General features: G+C 39.2%; 1 protein-coding gene and 1 long non-coding RNA gene across 6 annotated transcripts; one reads left to right on the top strand and one right to left on the bottom strand.

Annotated features, from left to right (window-relative positions):
• Positions 1-460: 460 nt before the first annotated feature.
• tcea2 (transcription elongation factor A (SII), 2) lies at positions 461-7001 on the bottom strand. 5 transcript variants are annotated; one of them, XM_028010935.1, is made up of 10 exons: positions 6814-7001; positions 5872-5934; positions 5345-5450; positions 4982-5075; positions 4695-4822; positions 4442-4498; positions 3400-3554; positions 3167-3313; positions 3019-3090; positions 461-490 (listed from the first exon to the last, which is right to left on the bottom strand). In XM_028010935.1, exons 1-10 carry the CDS (start codon positions 6880-6882, stop codon positions 476-478), a joined length of 906 nt encoding a protein of 301 aa, XP_027866736.1. In that variant the 5' UTR covers positions 6883-7001; the 3' UTR covers positions 461-475. The 5 variants fall into 5 exon arrangements, with proteins under 5 accessions (XP_027866736.1, XP_027866737.1, XP_027866735.1 ...); XM_028010936.1 differs by lacking the exon at positions 461-490 and adding an exon at positions 1485-1818; XM_028010933.1 differs by lacking the exon at positions 461-490 and adding an exon at positions 1825-2842 and having other exon boundaries at positions 4695-4819.
• On the top strand, positions 5941-7143 carry LOC114140751 (uncharacterized). The gene is made up of 2 exons (XR_003594664.1): positions 5941-6750; positions 6844-7143. It is a non-coding gene; the product is annotated as an uncharacterized LOC114140751 (long non-coding RNA).
• The last annotated feature ends 9022 nt before the right edge of the window (positions 7144-16165 follow it).

Genomic DNA, 16165 nt, shown 5'->3' on the forward strand with positions numbered 1-16165 from the left:
GTTTTAGAGCGTTTGTTTTCCGTACCTGCTGAACCCTGTGGAGGGTCAGCAGAGGTGGATGGGAAAACGTATTGCCAGTTATTACCAGAAACAAGGATTAACATCCTTCAGCTGCGACTCGACTTCAGTCATGGTTGGAAAAGTCACCTTCATTTGTGAGTTTCTTCAATTCGAGCCGTTCTTTAACAGCCTAACAGTTGCTGTGGGTTGGTTTGTGTCGTCCACTGCGTGCCGTCGGCCGCGTTTCCATCCAGGCAGAAGATGGCGAGCAGAGCGTGGAACATCAGAGCCCTGAGCCTGGAAGAGTCATCACCTCCCTCCGCCTCCTCCTCTCATGCTCATGTATGGGAAGAGCTCAGCGCTGTTTCCACAACAAACACTGCAGGAACTTTCTGCGCTCGGCTTTCTCACCACTTCTCATCTCCTCTGTCAACACGCTCGCCATCGCCGCCATCACTGAGAGGAACGGCCAGCGTCACTGGGCTTTCTCCTGGAAGCGTGATTTATTTCAACCGTCACTTGAATATTTTCTTTTTTTTACAGTCACAGTCAGTATCCTCTGAAGGACTGATCATATTCTGACACCTGCATGGAGCAGCTCTTGCAGCCTTTTCTTAACAAATTCAAGCAGTTTATTAGAATTTTGATCCTTACTTGGTCTTTAACTTGTATATATTATTATCCACCACACATTGACTCTCTCTGTTTAAAATGTCTGAAAAGAATTAGAAATGCAACGATACAAAAATCTGAGCCGATATTAATATCTGATATTAGTATTGCTCTGAAGGTTAACATTGCATATATTTTCCTACTCTTTTGACTAGAGCTGCAACTAACAATTATTTTAGTAACTGATTATTCTGGCATTTAATTGGACAAAAAAAACCCCGTGATGTTCTGAAGAATTATTATTTAACGAGTTAAGCTTATTTCACACTAGAAATGCATGAAGGTATATATTTTTTTTAAAGTCAGAAAACATTTTATGTCCTAAAATAAAATAACAGAATTACTTTAGCCAACGCCTGATCATTTGAAGCAAAGGATGCATCTGCAGCTAAAAAAAAAACAACCTATGAAGAATTTGGATTAACCAAAATTAAGGCAAAAGTTGCTTAATAGGAGATTATTTTTTTATATATAATTTGAACCAGGTGAAGCTAACACAACCACTATAGTTCTGGATAGAACATATTTACAAACAACGTTTTTTTTTTTATCTTGAGTGCAAAATTTATATACATTTGAACAGTTTTGGCTTAATTATTGCTCTGCCTTATTTTCTTTAATCACGTGGCCTTATTGGAATCTGACTCCAGTTAATTATTAGTATTTGATCAATAAATTAGTTGACAATTAATTCAATAATCAATTCATCTGATTAATTGGGAAGGAACAGGATTCCACAGGTTCCAACAGTTCATTGAATTTTACTCTTTCAATAAAAGCAAACAAGTAAAGAAAATAGATCAGAGGCTGGATGTTAATCCAAAAGAAACTTTAATATAAGTGTGAGAAGAAAAATACGTGGCAGGAAAACAAGGCAAAGAAAGGCATCATCATCATCATCATCACTTTTACCAGGCCTAACTGTAGATGTGCTTCAAGCTCGCTCCATACAAAACTAACCAAACAGAAACTTCTCAATATTTTCATCTTAGTATATTACAACTGTTAGTCTTACATTTGTAAAAAACAAACTACAAAATAAAAAATATTTTGCAAATTCAAATTTAATTATTTACTGACTTTGTTTCTTTACTCAATAATATACACAACCACACACACACACATATATACATATCTTCAACAGAACTGTGAAGAGAAAGAGAAAACGGGGTGATTAGAGTTCGCCTAATTAACTGCACCTACAAGTTGGTGCAGTTAAAGTTAAATAAAACCAGAGACATCGGTTCTAAAATTACTGCCAACCAGCTCCGATTTCAGTCACTTTGGAAATTTCTGAGTCTCAAAACTTACAACTTTTGGAACTCGAATTACTAAAGTTTGTCAAGAAAATTTTTAATTTTCTTGAAACTGCTAAGACAGTTATATATATATATAAACTATATTTGGTGTTTGAACTGTTCAAACAGGCAGTTAGAGTTTTGAGAGGAAGTCTCGGATAGTTGCAGATTTTACTGGAGGTTCACTGTGTGCTGAAGTTTGTGATAACGCAGCAAATGTCAGGCACTGAACAGAAATTTTTCTAATACACATTCATGTAATGTGGTTATGACATTTCCTTAATGTTTTTGCCTTCATTTTGTAATAGAAAATGTTGAGAAATGTTGATTTTCTTGCAGAAGACTCTCCATGTCGTCTAAGAACATTCAGGTAGAACTAGAATAACGCTGATGACCTGCAGGTTAGGAGTGATTATCTCAGATTTAATACGCTGAACTAATTAAAACAATTTCACTCAGAAGAAGCAGTTCTGTGAAGCTCTGAGACTCAGAAGTGAAACTCAACCTTTGCAGTCTCAACCGCTTAAGAGATGCACTAAAAAAACTGTGACAAACTGTCCAACTATAACATTAACATCCAGCTGGTGGGTTATTTCAATTCCTAAAAATCGGCTTTTTGATCATTTCTATCGGAGGATCAGTGAGTGAAATCAGTCAGCTCACCTCGACCCAGAGCCAGCAGCTAAATAAGGGAGGGATGAAGGACTGGAAAAGAAAGGAAGCACTAATATGGAGGGAAAGGTGGAGAGACTGAGGGGGGCGAAAGGGAAAGTGAAGAGGTCGGAGACGTAAGCAGGAGGGAGAAGGACGAGTCGATGAAACTGAAGAAGAAGGAGGAAGGAGGGGCGGTGGGGGGAAACAATGGAAAAAGTCTGAGGAGAAAACAGGAACAGAGGACATGAAGAGAAAGATGAAAGAGAGAAACATGAAGGTGAGTGAAGAGGAAGAAACGTGAGCTCAGTCTCTGCTGCCACCTTGTGGTAAAACATCAAACTGCCCTCAGAGGATGTTGAAGCGACCCGCGAGAGAAAACCCAACGTCTCCTCACCTTCCATCGGTTGCCGCAGCCGTTACACAGAACGAAGGTGGTCATGGGTTCGTCGGCGCTGCGGGTCTGGACCTGGAAACAAACCGGACCAACGGATGAAAGCAGAACGCAGCCTGGGGTTCCTCCAGGGCGGACTCTGGTTCTGTACCTGCGTGTACGTGCAGTTCTTGCCGTGACACTTGCTGCAGATGAACATGTCTGTCTCGGTTCCTCCGACCTTAGACAGCTGGTGTTCTCTGATGGACTCTTTGGTCAGAGCCTCTCTGATCTGCTTCAGCTCTGCGCTCGCCATCTCCTGGAATCACACCCACAACAACAGCCGTCTCCCACGGTTACCAGCTGACACTGAACCCATCAGCGTCTGCAGTCTGCCGGACTCACCTCAGCCGTCATGGAGGCGATGCGTTCAGGTGCGATGCTCCCACACAGGACGTTGCGTCTCAGCTCCGGGTTCTTCTGGTCCTTCAGGTTGGAGATGCGGCTCCGCAGGCGCGTCTTGTACTTCATGTCTGTGGATTTGAACTCCTGAAATATCCGTGAGGACAGTTAACTGTCAAGGACTAAAACACATCTACACTGAGAAGGAATGGGGACGATGTCTGCAGCGTTTAAACTCTTTGTATCCAGAATGCGTGGGGTCTGCTGAGATGTTAGGTCTAGGTCTGTACAATTCCTGAACGGAAGGAAGCTCAGCCCTGATGATCCTCTGCAGATATTATCGATGATTGGTATGAAACCAGTAACAGAAAACCAACTACAGGGAGAACCAATAAGATTAATCAGATATCAAAAAGAAATGCTTCAGAAACGTTTAAATAAAAGTATCAGCACTGACTAGCAGAAAGCGAAACACTTCTATAAAGGCAAATACATTTTTTTTAGTTCCAGTCTGGACTGTTTAAACATGTGTCAACAGAATATCAATAAGGAAAGAAACTAAAACCGTCTCAGCATCAAGTCTCATCCCAGCAGGTCTCAGGTAGAGAGTTAAATATGATTATTCCACAATTAGGAAGTCACAGCATGTAGGATTAGAAAACCAGGAGTCGCTCTACTTATGAACTCTCCTCTTGTGCCCCCTGCTGGTTGTTCCAGACATACCAGCTCCTTGCAAACTGAATTATTCACCCAAAACAGGATGGACCATACTTAGTTTAGCACTGGATCCATCTAAACTAAAAAAAATTTAATTGTGGCTTAAGAAACTGAAGATTTAAAATGTTGCTGTGGTCTAATCAAAGTCCTGATTGATAAAAACTACCTTTTATCATATTTTGGGTCAGATTTATGTTCAGCTCAGTCAGAACTGCCCCATCCTGCACGGCACTCATATAAACACTCATGTTTAATTAGAAAATAACTGAATAAAAAGGAGAAATTTCTAATTTTTGGTTCTATAATATGAATTAAATGTGAAGGATATGTTCCTCAATTTGTGCTGCCAGATGTTCACAGTCAACTCCAGCGGCCTTGAAGTCATCTGAAACACACAACATGGTTTTTTATTATTATTATTTCATCAGGGACTGACAAAAACATTTTTAGAGAGGGGTCAAGTAAAACCAATTAACCAATTAACCAATTTAGGAAGAGAGCAGGTAACAAGAAATTAAGCAACGTAGCAAATAACTCAGGGATTAAAGTCGAGGTTTAACTCAGATTAAAGATGTTCTCACCTCCAGTCTGCAGAGCCGCCACCAGCAGCTCTCGACTCTTGGTCCGCACGTTGTCCGTAGTAACGGGGGTGGGGGGGAACGAGGTGAACCGGTGCGGGACGGTCGGGGTCTCCACAGACTTCTCACTGCTATGAAATGATGAGATAAAACATGGCTGCTATGAAACAGAGACAACTTTCAGGACTCTACTAAGACAACTATAAGATATAATCTGTAATTTAGTTTCATCACCACAGACAGTAACTCTGAATAACTGTAACCAAAGGCAGCATCATGCTGGTCAGAACCTCTTCTCAGTGGAGCCAGAGTCCTTGGAGGTAGACGTCGACCTCACAAGAGAGCCTTCCTTCTTCTTCTCATCAGGCTTCCCTTCTGCACCATCTGCAGACAGAAAACACACACACACACACACACACACACACACACCAACATGAACACAAGAATAACATTTCTTCAAGTGAATTTTGGAGATTCAAATCTAAAACTTTTCGCTCTACTATTTGAATCAGGAAAACCAAACAATCGTGAGTCTGAGAAATGATCCATTGAACACTAACTGGACGGAAAACTAACCAGTGGATCACCGTTCATGTGTGAACTAGTTAGTTACTGACTAGTTACTGACTAGTGCACAGAGAGGCGGCGCTCACCCAGGAGTTTCTTCCAGGACTTGATGAGAGTTTTGGCCAGAGTCTGAACTTCCTCATCTGAACTCTGTTTCCTCACCGCGTTCACCGACATCCCAACTCTGGTTGACTGAATTCAGACGTTCAAGAGAATCAAACAACGATCAAAAAACCCCAACAAAATAATCCTTTCCTTTTGACATCAGTAAAACATATAACCTCTGCACAAAAGGAAAATAATCCCTTCCTTTTGTGATAGAAGGCATCAGAGAATATATGTCATTTCACAAGAATTTCAGGTAAGTTCAGGTAAGTCATCGGTCATATTGCTACATTTTGCAAAAAGTTTTCTGACAAGTAGATTAGATGCTACAAAAACCTACTAACTTGCCCTGGTTGGTCTGCTGACCATGAGAGCAAACAGGAAGATGGTAAAAGAAGCTCTTAACTTCCTGAAATACCATCCTGGGACCTACAGCCAGCGCCTGCTAGTGATGAAAGTGCATCAGCAAGACGCAGAATGAAGAGGAAAACACGAAGGTCAGACTGACCTGCAGAGTTTCCAGAGACATCTTCATGTTCTTCAGTTCCCTCAGTAAATCAAGAGCGCCGTCCTTCAAAGAAGGAAAGCTTTAGGTTCACATCTTAGCCTCTAAATATAACACAAACCTACCAAGATGAATAACCAGCTTTCTATCCAAACACAGAACATAGTTATACCAAAGAATTTTTAATTATTTCTACTTCTACTGTTCTATGCAGTTTTAGCAATATTTGATTTATTTACCCACATGAGCTTTTCCTGCTGGTGAATAAAACAATCAAATATTTTGATACAGTACAGTTTTTAAAAAGGTTCATGAGAGCACGTTATGTAAAATATTAGCACTGGTTTAGCGGCTGATTCCGTTTTCTTGTGTCTGAGCCAAATGAATGGAGACACTGAATGCAGCTGCAACCTAAAGTTAGTCATTTAACGGACAGCATTAGCTTTAAGCAACTTTATAGGGCCAAACATGTTTCAACACATGAAATGAGCATCAATTTAATAATTAATAAACATTAATTTGATCATTTTAATTAAGTAGTTAGTGTTTTTTTTTAGTCATGACACTTTTAAAGCAATATTACCAACGCAGTGACACAATAACCAAACACAAGTTGATTCGTTAATTCAGGGTAAGAAAAATAAAACCGTAAACCAACTGAAGTGATGACGTAACTAATTCCAGGTGCGTGTGTTTATTTAAATGACAACTTTCTGACCAATGGCTGCCGAGATTCAGAACTAACAAACCACTTTAAAAAAGGCAGAAAACTCGGCTTGTTTTTATCAGAAACTTTAACATTTCCTCCGACAGACCGGGAACAAACGGCGTTAAAAGCCGCTGTCCCCGTTTCCAGAATCTTCCCTCCCTCTCCGGTTAAAGGTGGACTCATCACTTGATGGCTGCTCTCATTCCGCGGATGCAGCAACTGCTTTGTGCTCTTACCGTGTTTTTCTTGTGCACCATTTTATCCAGCTTTTTGGCGATGCGCTCGACCTCCTGCGTTTTGGCCATTTCTGCGGACTCTTCCTCGTCAGTTCAGCTGCTCTGCTGCGGCGAAAAGCTCCATGTAAGAAGAGGGGAAAAAATCTCTCTCTTTTTCTGTCCTTCTTTCCACGCAGCCTGTCGGTTTCTCTCCCAGCTGTCTCTCTCTCTCTCGCTCTCTCGTTTGTTGTGATGTGACACCGAGGGACGATGGGAAATGGAGTTTGCGCAGGAAGATCAAAACCCAGCTTCTCCAGATTACTAAAGATAACTACCAGCACAATGAAAAAACTAAAATAAAATTGTATTTCCATAAAAGGCATTTTGTGAATGGAAAGTTTCTTTGTGGGAAATAAGCAATAACCGATTTCAACATATGTTTGTGGCTTTTTATTAAAATATATGGAAGTAAAACTCATCTGGCAACTATAGTCTCAACATTTTTCCCCTATTATGTTAGAATGAAACGTTTACACATTTTTAGGAGGGGCATAAACGAATAAATAAAATTTTAGTGATAAAATGTAAAAAGTGTGCACATGTTATTGTATATGAAATGTATTTTATTTTGTAGTAAATGTACAAAAATATTATAAAATGTAACGTTTTATTTTTACATGATGAAAATATTAAATACCATAATCTAGTCCTAATAACTTAGTACAAATAATTGTAAGCAATATATTCAAATGAAAGATATAATAAGGGTTACTATTCGCAAAATAGTAGGTATCGTACCTTACAGGAGGATATTCACTGTTACGCAAAAAAGAAACTGGAGAACTTTTTTCAAGTCCTATGCAGACAAAAATAAATATCATTCATAAAAAATATGTGTTAATGTAATATGTCTTGGCTTTACCTTGGGGAAAATTTTGGAAACATGATGTAATTTCTGTAGTAAATAGTGCACAAATTTTATTAAAGTAAATCATTTTAGGCCTATTTTATGAGATGTTTAGGGAATATTCAGCGAGTAAACAGTTTTTCTGTCATAGCTGTAACTTCTCCTCCACCACTACGATGCTTCGAGCTCAGTAGAGACTCTCTGAACATTGTTGTCAACAAAGAGGTGCTCCATCTTTTAGAACATGCCTGCTGCCCTCATCATAAAACCTCTGTACCGGATGAGGAGTATCTGCCAGTTTCACAGCCACAAATCAAAGGAACAGACTCAGCGTGGTTTGCATTGTCTCCTGCTGAACAGAACTGATGATCTCTCCAAGTCCTGGGTTCGTCTGAGGAATTTAACCAACGCTGCAGACTGAGCTATGTATGAAAAAGAAAATATGAGCTTCATAAAAGAGGAAAAACATCATTGGAGCTTTTGAGTTTACATTAGATTACCCAGATAATTCTAAGAAATTTCAGTAAATTTACTGTTCATATAAAATAAAGTGAAAGTTTGCTTCAATCAAACAGAAATATTTTGATATATGACTTTATAGTTCACACAGTTTTAAATCTACAGATGCTCTTACATGTTTATTTTCTAAATTTTCTCTCCTAACATTAAGAAACTATTCATTACAAATATGAAAGCATTCATTTCAGTAAAATACTGATACATTTATTCTGAAATTGTGTGAAATCTGAAATAGGAAAAATTATGAATAACATTTCTGCTTAAAAAGGCAACACGTTTCATTAAATCTGGAGCATGCTGCTGTTTCTATGAAGGAAGCCCGTTTTTGGACTTGTGTGTTCCTCCCGTCTTCCACTAGATGTCAGTATTAAGTTATTTTATTTTCTAATACATTTTCCTCTTGTGTCCATTCCACAAAATGTCAAATTGAACAATTTCAAAAGAGATTATATTATCAAAATCAGCTTCAAGAAAATGTTTCTAACTAAATCAAGCATCACGACAAATTTTTAGGTTCAATTGAAGTTTTTCAAAAACATGTTTTTACGCAGGTCATGGAGGCAGTGAAGGGGTTGCCTCTCCTTTTTACTTCACTACTTTTTAAAATCCATATTAATTTGTTTATATGACTGCACAGAATTTTGACACATTTAATGAATTAAAAGTAAACCTCATTATGGGACACAAGTTAAAACAAAGTAAAATAGCAGAGATGCTGTTTGCAGTGAGAAGCAGAAATGGATGGAAATCTTTCATATTTCTATATGCTCCATGTAATCTAAACCACGCACAGCGCCGCCTGCTTGTAACTTTCCCTCTGTCCTCATCCAGATTTCAGCCTCTCCTCTGGAGTTGAGATGAGTGAATAAAGTTTCTTATTGCAGCTGATCTCTCCTCAGGCCAAAGATCTCCAGTAACTTTACCGACTGCCAGTCTGTCAGACTCTACCAGAATGTTTGTTTGCTGCAGAAAACTTTTTTCACTCTTTCTCAACTTATAGCTTCTCTGCTGTCCATATTTTCACTTCTTTGTGTTGTCATATCTTTCATACCCAGTTTCATTGTTTTATTACTCAGTTTTCCTGAAGTCTTTTCTGTCAACTCTTCCTAATTTTCATTTGTTTTCATTCTTGTTGTCTTTGCAGCACAGAAACTGATCCTCCTTTTTGTCTCATCCCTTCTTCACTTTTCTGCTGATCATTATTTGTTCTTTTTCCCTCTGTGATTGCTGTGATACACATTTTTATGCATCTGTTTTCCTATTAAAAAACGGCCGTGTTTCAGTGGGAACAGCAGTGTTTGCTGCTATATTTAGCAACTTTTCTGACATAATCAGGAATCGTCAGGTCAAGCTTTTTAAAAATCAGTGATTGGACAGAAAACTCGGTGCATCGCTATAAAAAAGTGCCAGTCCTTCCACCTGCAGCAGATTTGCTTTAATAAGATGCAGAACCAATAGATTTATTTTTACCTGCTGTTACCGTCTTTTTAAGTACATCTTCTTGAGTAGTTATGTTTTTATTTTTTATTTATTTAATCTTTATGTAACCAGGTAAGTTTACTGAGAACAAATTCTCACCTTCAATAACAATAAAATATTATACACCTTGTTCCAAATTATTATGCAAATTGCATTTAAGTGTCATAAAGATTAATTTTTTTTGTTGTGCTATTAAATTTATAGATGGTATTGTGTGTCAGGGCTCTTTGAATCACTATGATTAATTTCAGAGAGCTGGTTGATTAGTTTGTCTGCTGAGCTCAATTAAAAGAAATCTACTTAAGAAGGATGTTCCACATTATTAAACAGGCCACAGGTTTCAAGCAATATGGGAAAGAGAAAGGATCTCTGCTGGCAAAAATCATCAGATAGTGTAGTGCCATTGACAAGATATGAAAACATTAGATATTTAACGTAAACTGAAGCGTTATCGTACTGTGAAGAGATTTGTGGCTGATTCAGAACAAAGATGGGTTTGTACAGATAAAGGCAGAATGAGGAAGGTTTCTGTTAGACAAATTCATCGGATTAAGAGAGCAGCTGTTAAAATGCCCTTACAAAGCAGCAAACAGTTATCTGAAGCTGCTGGAACCTCAAGGTGGAGGATCCTCCAGAGGCTTGCGGTGCATGAAGCTACTATTGGGCCCCTAACCAGAGCTCACAAGCAGAACCGGTCCCAGTGGGCCCAGCCGTACATGAAGATTAATTTTCAAACAGACTTGTTCACTGATGACTGCTGTGCAACCCTGGATGGTCCAGATGGACGGTGGTGGACGGCCACCACATCCCAACACGGGATGTTATTCTAATAACAGGATTTTGGTGAATGTTTTTTTCTGCTGACTGAAAACAAATTGGGAAATAAAAGATGCCTTGATACCTTTCCATTATTTCTAGGCAGACATATTTTAAGAAGAAATATATGAACGCCAATGAGACCGCGCACAAATATAGTCTTCATTTCTACTCAGTGACGATCTATCTATCGATTCTCTTCTAAAAGTGTTACTTTTAGGAAATACACCTGAAGCTTCTGCCCCTCAGACAATCTGGCATCAGCCGAAGTGACTTCACAGCAGAACAGGTCGGCTGATGTTGTGATTTCAGCGAGTGATGCAGCGGCTGCCGGACTCATTTACCAACAATGAGGACGAATTACCGCCTCAACACAATAGTTGGCCGGATTTTTGAAGGAAATAAGAATGGCTCCATCCATCCAACAGAGAGGGCTCTTCCTGTCTCCCATCATAACTTGCAGTTGCTCTATAGATCTAGTTTGGGCAGAAAGGACACTTCCTGGTGGCGTGTGAAGGTCAAAATGAAAAGCTGGAGATGAAGGAAAGTGGGCACTTCCTGCTCCAGATGAGGCCCTGTGGATCCAGTTGAAGCAGAGAAGGACTTCCTGGCGTCAGAGGTTACCTGAATGAGTCCATGCATCAAGAGAAGAGAGGCCGCATTGATCTCATTCACAGAATAAATGCTTCTCCGGAAGTTACCCACAATGCATAGAGCAAACGCCACTGCAACCAGGATCTGGGGTACCAGGAATATTCCACACGGGGACCAGGAGACCAAAGCGACTAATGTAGGTAGATACATTGGTCCTATCTGCAAAGATCAGTTTGCATTTAGCAGAAAATGCTTCAGTAACAACATAATAATGTTTTTAATAATGCCTAGAATTTTCTTCCAACTTCAAAATCTTTTCTGATGAGCGATGGCCTACGCAAAGTTCTGTAAACATGATGGATGGAGATGGAGGCATTTTCCCAGACAGACAAACTCTTCTGTATGCTCCTCGTGTTTTTATTAATAACCTCCATCTGTCTTCCACATGCAGGATTCTTCATGCTGATCTTTAACGGGTTCACTTCTGCTGATGCTGCATCGTAGATGTACAACGTCTCAGACAAGTTATTTTTCCTGCCTGTTTAGATGTTTCACTAACCTGTGAGAGTGCATGTTATTATAGCCGCATGTTTTTTATTTTGAGTCTATAAATATGAGCGTTTATGCACCCATAGTCGCCTGAAAATATGAAAAGTGAAAAACTGTGATTGATTTGTGTTTCTGTGGGGATTTCATGTTTGGTTTTGCAGCTGCTGGTGATGTAATGTTTTCATCCTAATGGTCTTTTCCAATGTATGTTTTAAATTTTACATTTTTACCCGGAAATCACTGTGAGATTTTTATCCTTTATAGACTAGTGTAGCTTTTTTTTTTTTACATTCTGGGGTTGGACGGATCTGGAACAATGAACCAAAGTTTCATTTGTTTTTCAGATAGAAATTCAATATTTACAATTCATCAGCTGTTTGATAACCTCAGCAATAAATCAACACAAAATGTTATAAATAATTATGAAAACATTAATGGTTTTACACTGACATTCATTTATTGTGTTCTGCCTCAATATTAAATCCATAAAATAATCCAAATGTATGCGTCCATTTTATCCACGTTGGTCTCTATCCATTACTTTACCTTTGCCAGGAGCATATAAAACAATTCTTCTTATTTTTCTCTTAAAACAATCAAAAATAATGAAAAAAAATGCATTTTGATAGATTGTTGGTATACAAAAAAATAACCTAAGGCTTTTTTTTACTTCATAATATGATCTGAACAAACCAGTTCCATCTCTGACTTTGGTAGGAAAACGTGTTTCCAACTGTTAAGCCCGAGTGAATAAAGCAATATTTCAAAACTGTTTGTGCGGCTTTGGACAATAACATCATTGTGTTACAGGAGTTTAGCTTTATTAGTTGTGTATTTTTACAGATGAAAGAAGAGGAAGAGGAAACACAAATCTGCAGGATGAAAGCTCTCTGACACCGGACTTATATGCATGACAGTTTGCCACATTATTAAATATTTTAGTCTGGGTTCAATATGTGAAAATAATACAGAGGTGCCAGTAATCCTATCTAATTGATCAAAGGGTTTTCTGCACTGTTAAAGTTAGCATGCAGCAGTATCCGTCAGCATTTAAAAAGGGAGTTTATAATGGTTGTATGATAGTTTTTTTTCTGTATTTCTACATTAAAATGAGCAGCTTAACTACAATCTTCTCATCATTACAGGAGAAGCTGATAAATTGTCCATCTGAAATGACTCAATCCATCTAAATAGCAGCCTGCTAATAAAATGTAATAAAACGGGCAGATGTTCCTACAAATAATTGTCTGGCTGCGTTAGCAGTGCTAGCTCCAAAGAAAAGCGTGCCGCCGTCATCGCGTCGCATCAAAATGACATCCACACTGTAAAACACATTGTTAAAATTAGACCCAGCTGCCAGATGATTCTAAATCTGTGGGAACTTAGTGAAGTTTCTCAATTGATTCCGTTCATGTTGGAATAAGTGATCCAGGGATTACCACAATAAGAGCACAGTTTGTTTGTCAAGTATGTCTGTTTTGATTCTTTGCTGCCTCTGTGATTCTTTTTTTTCTTTTTTGGGTGGGGGGATTCTGGCATTTTTTAGGATCTGTTATGAGTAACGATACTCGCCGTAGATTTGTTTGCATGCGGGAGCAGCTGTTTAAGATTTTCACAACCCAACTAAGGCTTGGAGTGATGGACTCAAATTGCACAGCATGGGTTGCAGAAGTAAGACGGAGATAAAGCAGGGGCAAATGCATATGGAGCAGGAGGTTTTAATCATATCATAATTATCTGCTGGAGCTGCACGGTGGCGCAGTTGGTAGCACTGTTGCCTTGCAGCAAGAAGGTCCTGGGTTCAATTTCCGGCCCAGGGTCTTTCTGCTCCTGTGCATGGTGCGTTCTCTCCGGGCTCTCTGACTTCCTCCCACAACCCAAAAACATGACTGTCAGGTTAACTGGACTCTCTAAATTCTCCCTAGGTGTGTGCATGGTTGTGTGTCCTGTCTGTCTCTGTGTTGCCCTGCGACAGACTGGCGACCTGTCCAGGGTGACCCCGCCTCTCGCCCGGAACGTTAGCTGGAGAGGCACCAGCAACAGAAGGATGTTAGAAAACGGATGGATGGATAATTATCTGCTTGATAATGTAGAAATATTTATGAACTTCTCTAAAACACCTTATATTTGTCATGTTCCGTGTTTTTCCTGTGTATTTATTTCGAGTTTCTTATGTTTCTGAGTTTCCATGTTGTCCTGTCTTCCCCTTGATTGTTCCCAGGTGTTTCTCGTCCCTGTAATTACCTCCTGTGTATTAAGTGTCACCTGTGTGTCTGTGTCTTTGTCGGGTCCTCGTCTCATTGTGGCGTTTGTCTATGTGTGCTCCAGTCCGTCGTTCCAGTTGCTACCTGAGTTGAGCCCTGGCTTCCGCTCATCAGTGCTGCCTGGTATTATTTGGACTGTTTATTTTCTGGATTCATTATCATTAAATCCATCATTTGCACGTCAACCTGGGTCTCAGCGTCTGCCTCACCACTCATCCACACCGCACTTCATGACAATATTATTTCACTTTCTAAGCACTTCCAAATCAGCATCTTATCTTGATTTTCCAATCTTGTCTGATAATGAAAGATTGTCGTCAGAAAAGGCCAAACTTGTTTTGCTGGCAGCAGAAATGAAAGGACGTTTGTGGAATTTTGGAATAATTTGAGATTCTCCAAGTCCAGGATCTTATTTTAGGCTCCAGTACCTCAGCAGGTGAACTCTGCTGCTCTAAAACACCCTGCACAACAGATGCTTAGTTAGTTGATACTGGATTTATTTTGGTCCATAGTAACTACATGGAATACATTTTTGAAAGAATTTTTAGTTAAAATATAAATATTTAAAATATAAAGAGCTTCAGATTATTGCTTACATAAAATCAATCTGTTGCATTAGTGTGTTTTGTTTTTCTTGCTAATATTTCCACTATTGTTTTTGTTTTCTTGGGACATCTAACATCCAGTTTTCCTCATTTGTCAAATTATTTCTCGGAATGAATAAAAGCAGAGTTGGGGTGAGGGTGGGGGTGGGTGTGTGTGTGTGTGTGTGTGTGTGTGTAAGATTTCCTCTTGGCCTGGTCACAGCAGGCCTGACCAGCCTGAGTCCGCTGGTCTACTGCTGGGCAGTGGGTGTGTGTTAGTTCCGACTGAGTGCTTCTGGGTTTTATGAGGGTTTTAGGATGTGTGTGAGCAGGCGTGGGGTTGTGTGTGTGTGTGTGTGTGTGTGTGGGAAGGCACTGGCAGCCCTACTCCCACACACTTCCCTTCCACACGCCCCTGCCTCTCACTCATACTTTGTCCACACACATTCTCATAACTACACATATTTTCCTTTTCTCTGACATAAATTTTATGTTTATTGTTGTTTTGAATAATCTTTTAATTTTGGTTCATCTTCCTGGACAAATAAAATGGATGTACTCACAAAAACAAATTTGAACTTTGGGCCAGAAAAAGCAGCTTAAGTCACAGAAACAATACTTTCTGTAGTCTGGGCCAGACTTTGAAACAGCCTTACAGGTTTTATATTATTATTTTTATTTTTGTAGACCATATTTAAAATGAAAGACTTGAAAGTGACATTGCCTATTTACCATCATGTGAGTTTTGACTTTTGTGTTATCACCAAGGTGTGTGTGTGTTTATGTGTGTGTTTGTGATTGAGTGATTTTGCTCCTCAGGGATTGAAGACAGAAGAATAGCAGCAGCTCTTTCAGTGGTGTGAAAACGTTGTTCCCTGCTTTGTCTTCCTGTCCTTGTGTCCCCCGGTTTCCTCTCTTTGAGTCTTGTGGGGGTTTAGAAGCATCTGTGCTTCATCTCATTACTTTCTTTGGTTTGTTTTGTTTTTCTTAAGAATGTCACACAAACATGAGTTAATGAGCATTCAAAGACAAATTGCAAAATTCAATGAGTAGATTGAAATGGGAAACTTGGATTAAAACTTTGTTGATGTCTTGATTTTCTTTCAGTCACAAAAAATAAAGCTAAGTGTAACTAATGTTGACAGTTATTGATCTTTAGCTGTTTTAGGCTTTTTAGCCGTTAGCTACAGTTGTTACAGCTAAAATGAAAAACTCACTCACCTTGCAGAGTCTTTCTAAAACATCTTGGTAGGTTGAGGGCCTGAGGACTGAACTGCTAGTCAAGCATCTTTAATACTCCATCTTTAATACTTTCTACCTTTTAACGTTTAATACTAAGGACGTGAACACGAAGCAAACCGGAGAGCACTCCAAAAACAGGAAGTATACTACAGCACAAGGCATTGTGGGTAAATACAACCAAAACAAAGTGCTAGCCTAGTGCTAGCTGGAGAAATGGCTCATGGTCTTTTACGAAAGACAAAAGAGAAATCCTACAACTGCTAAAATCTGATGCCACTACATGTTTGTTTACATTTTGTAAAGAAGGAAGTTGCACTTAGTGTCTTCCTCAGAGATTTTGTCATTTGCGCCATTAGTTCTTGGTGCAGCGCCTCCGCAGGCGCGGAGGGGAACATGTTGTTTAGAGGATTTGTTGGTTT

Source organism: Xiphophorus couchianus, chromosome 24 (assembly GCF_001444195.1).
Source record: "Xiphophorus couchianus chromosome 24, X_couchianus-1.0, whole genome shotgun sequence".
Taxonomy (NCBI): domain Eukaryota; kingdom Metazoa; phylum Chordata; class Actinopteri; order Cyprinodontiformes; family Poeciliidae; genus Xiphophorus; species Xiphophorus couchianus.

Bases quoted from the DNA above. Each gene is read 5' to 3' on its own strand.
- tcea2 (XM_028010932.1), bottom strand. From the start codon at position 6,882: ATGGCCAAAACGCAGGAGGTCGAGCGCATCGCCAAAAAGCTGGATAAA. The intron at 5,935-6,813 runs GTAAGAGCACAA...CCTTCTTTGAAG, and splicing joins TGGTGCACAAGAAAAACACG to GACGGCGCTCTTGATTTACT. The intron at 5,451-5,871 runs GTCAGTCTGACC...GTCTGAATTCAG, and splicing joins TGTCTCTGGAAACTCTGCAG to TCAACCAGAGTTGGGATGTC.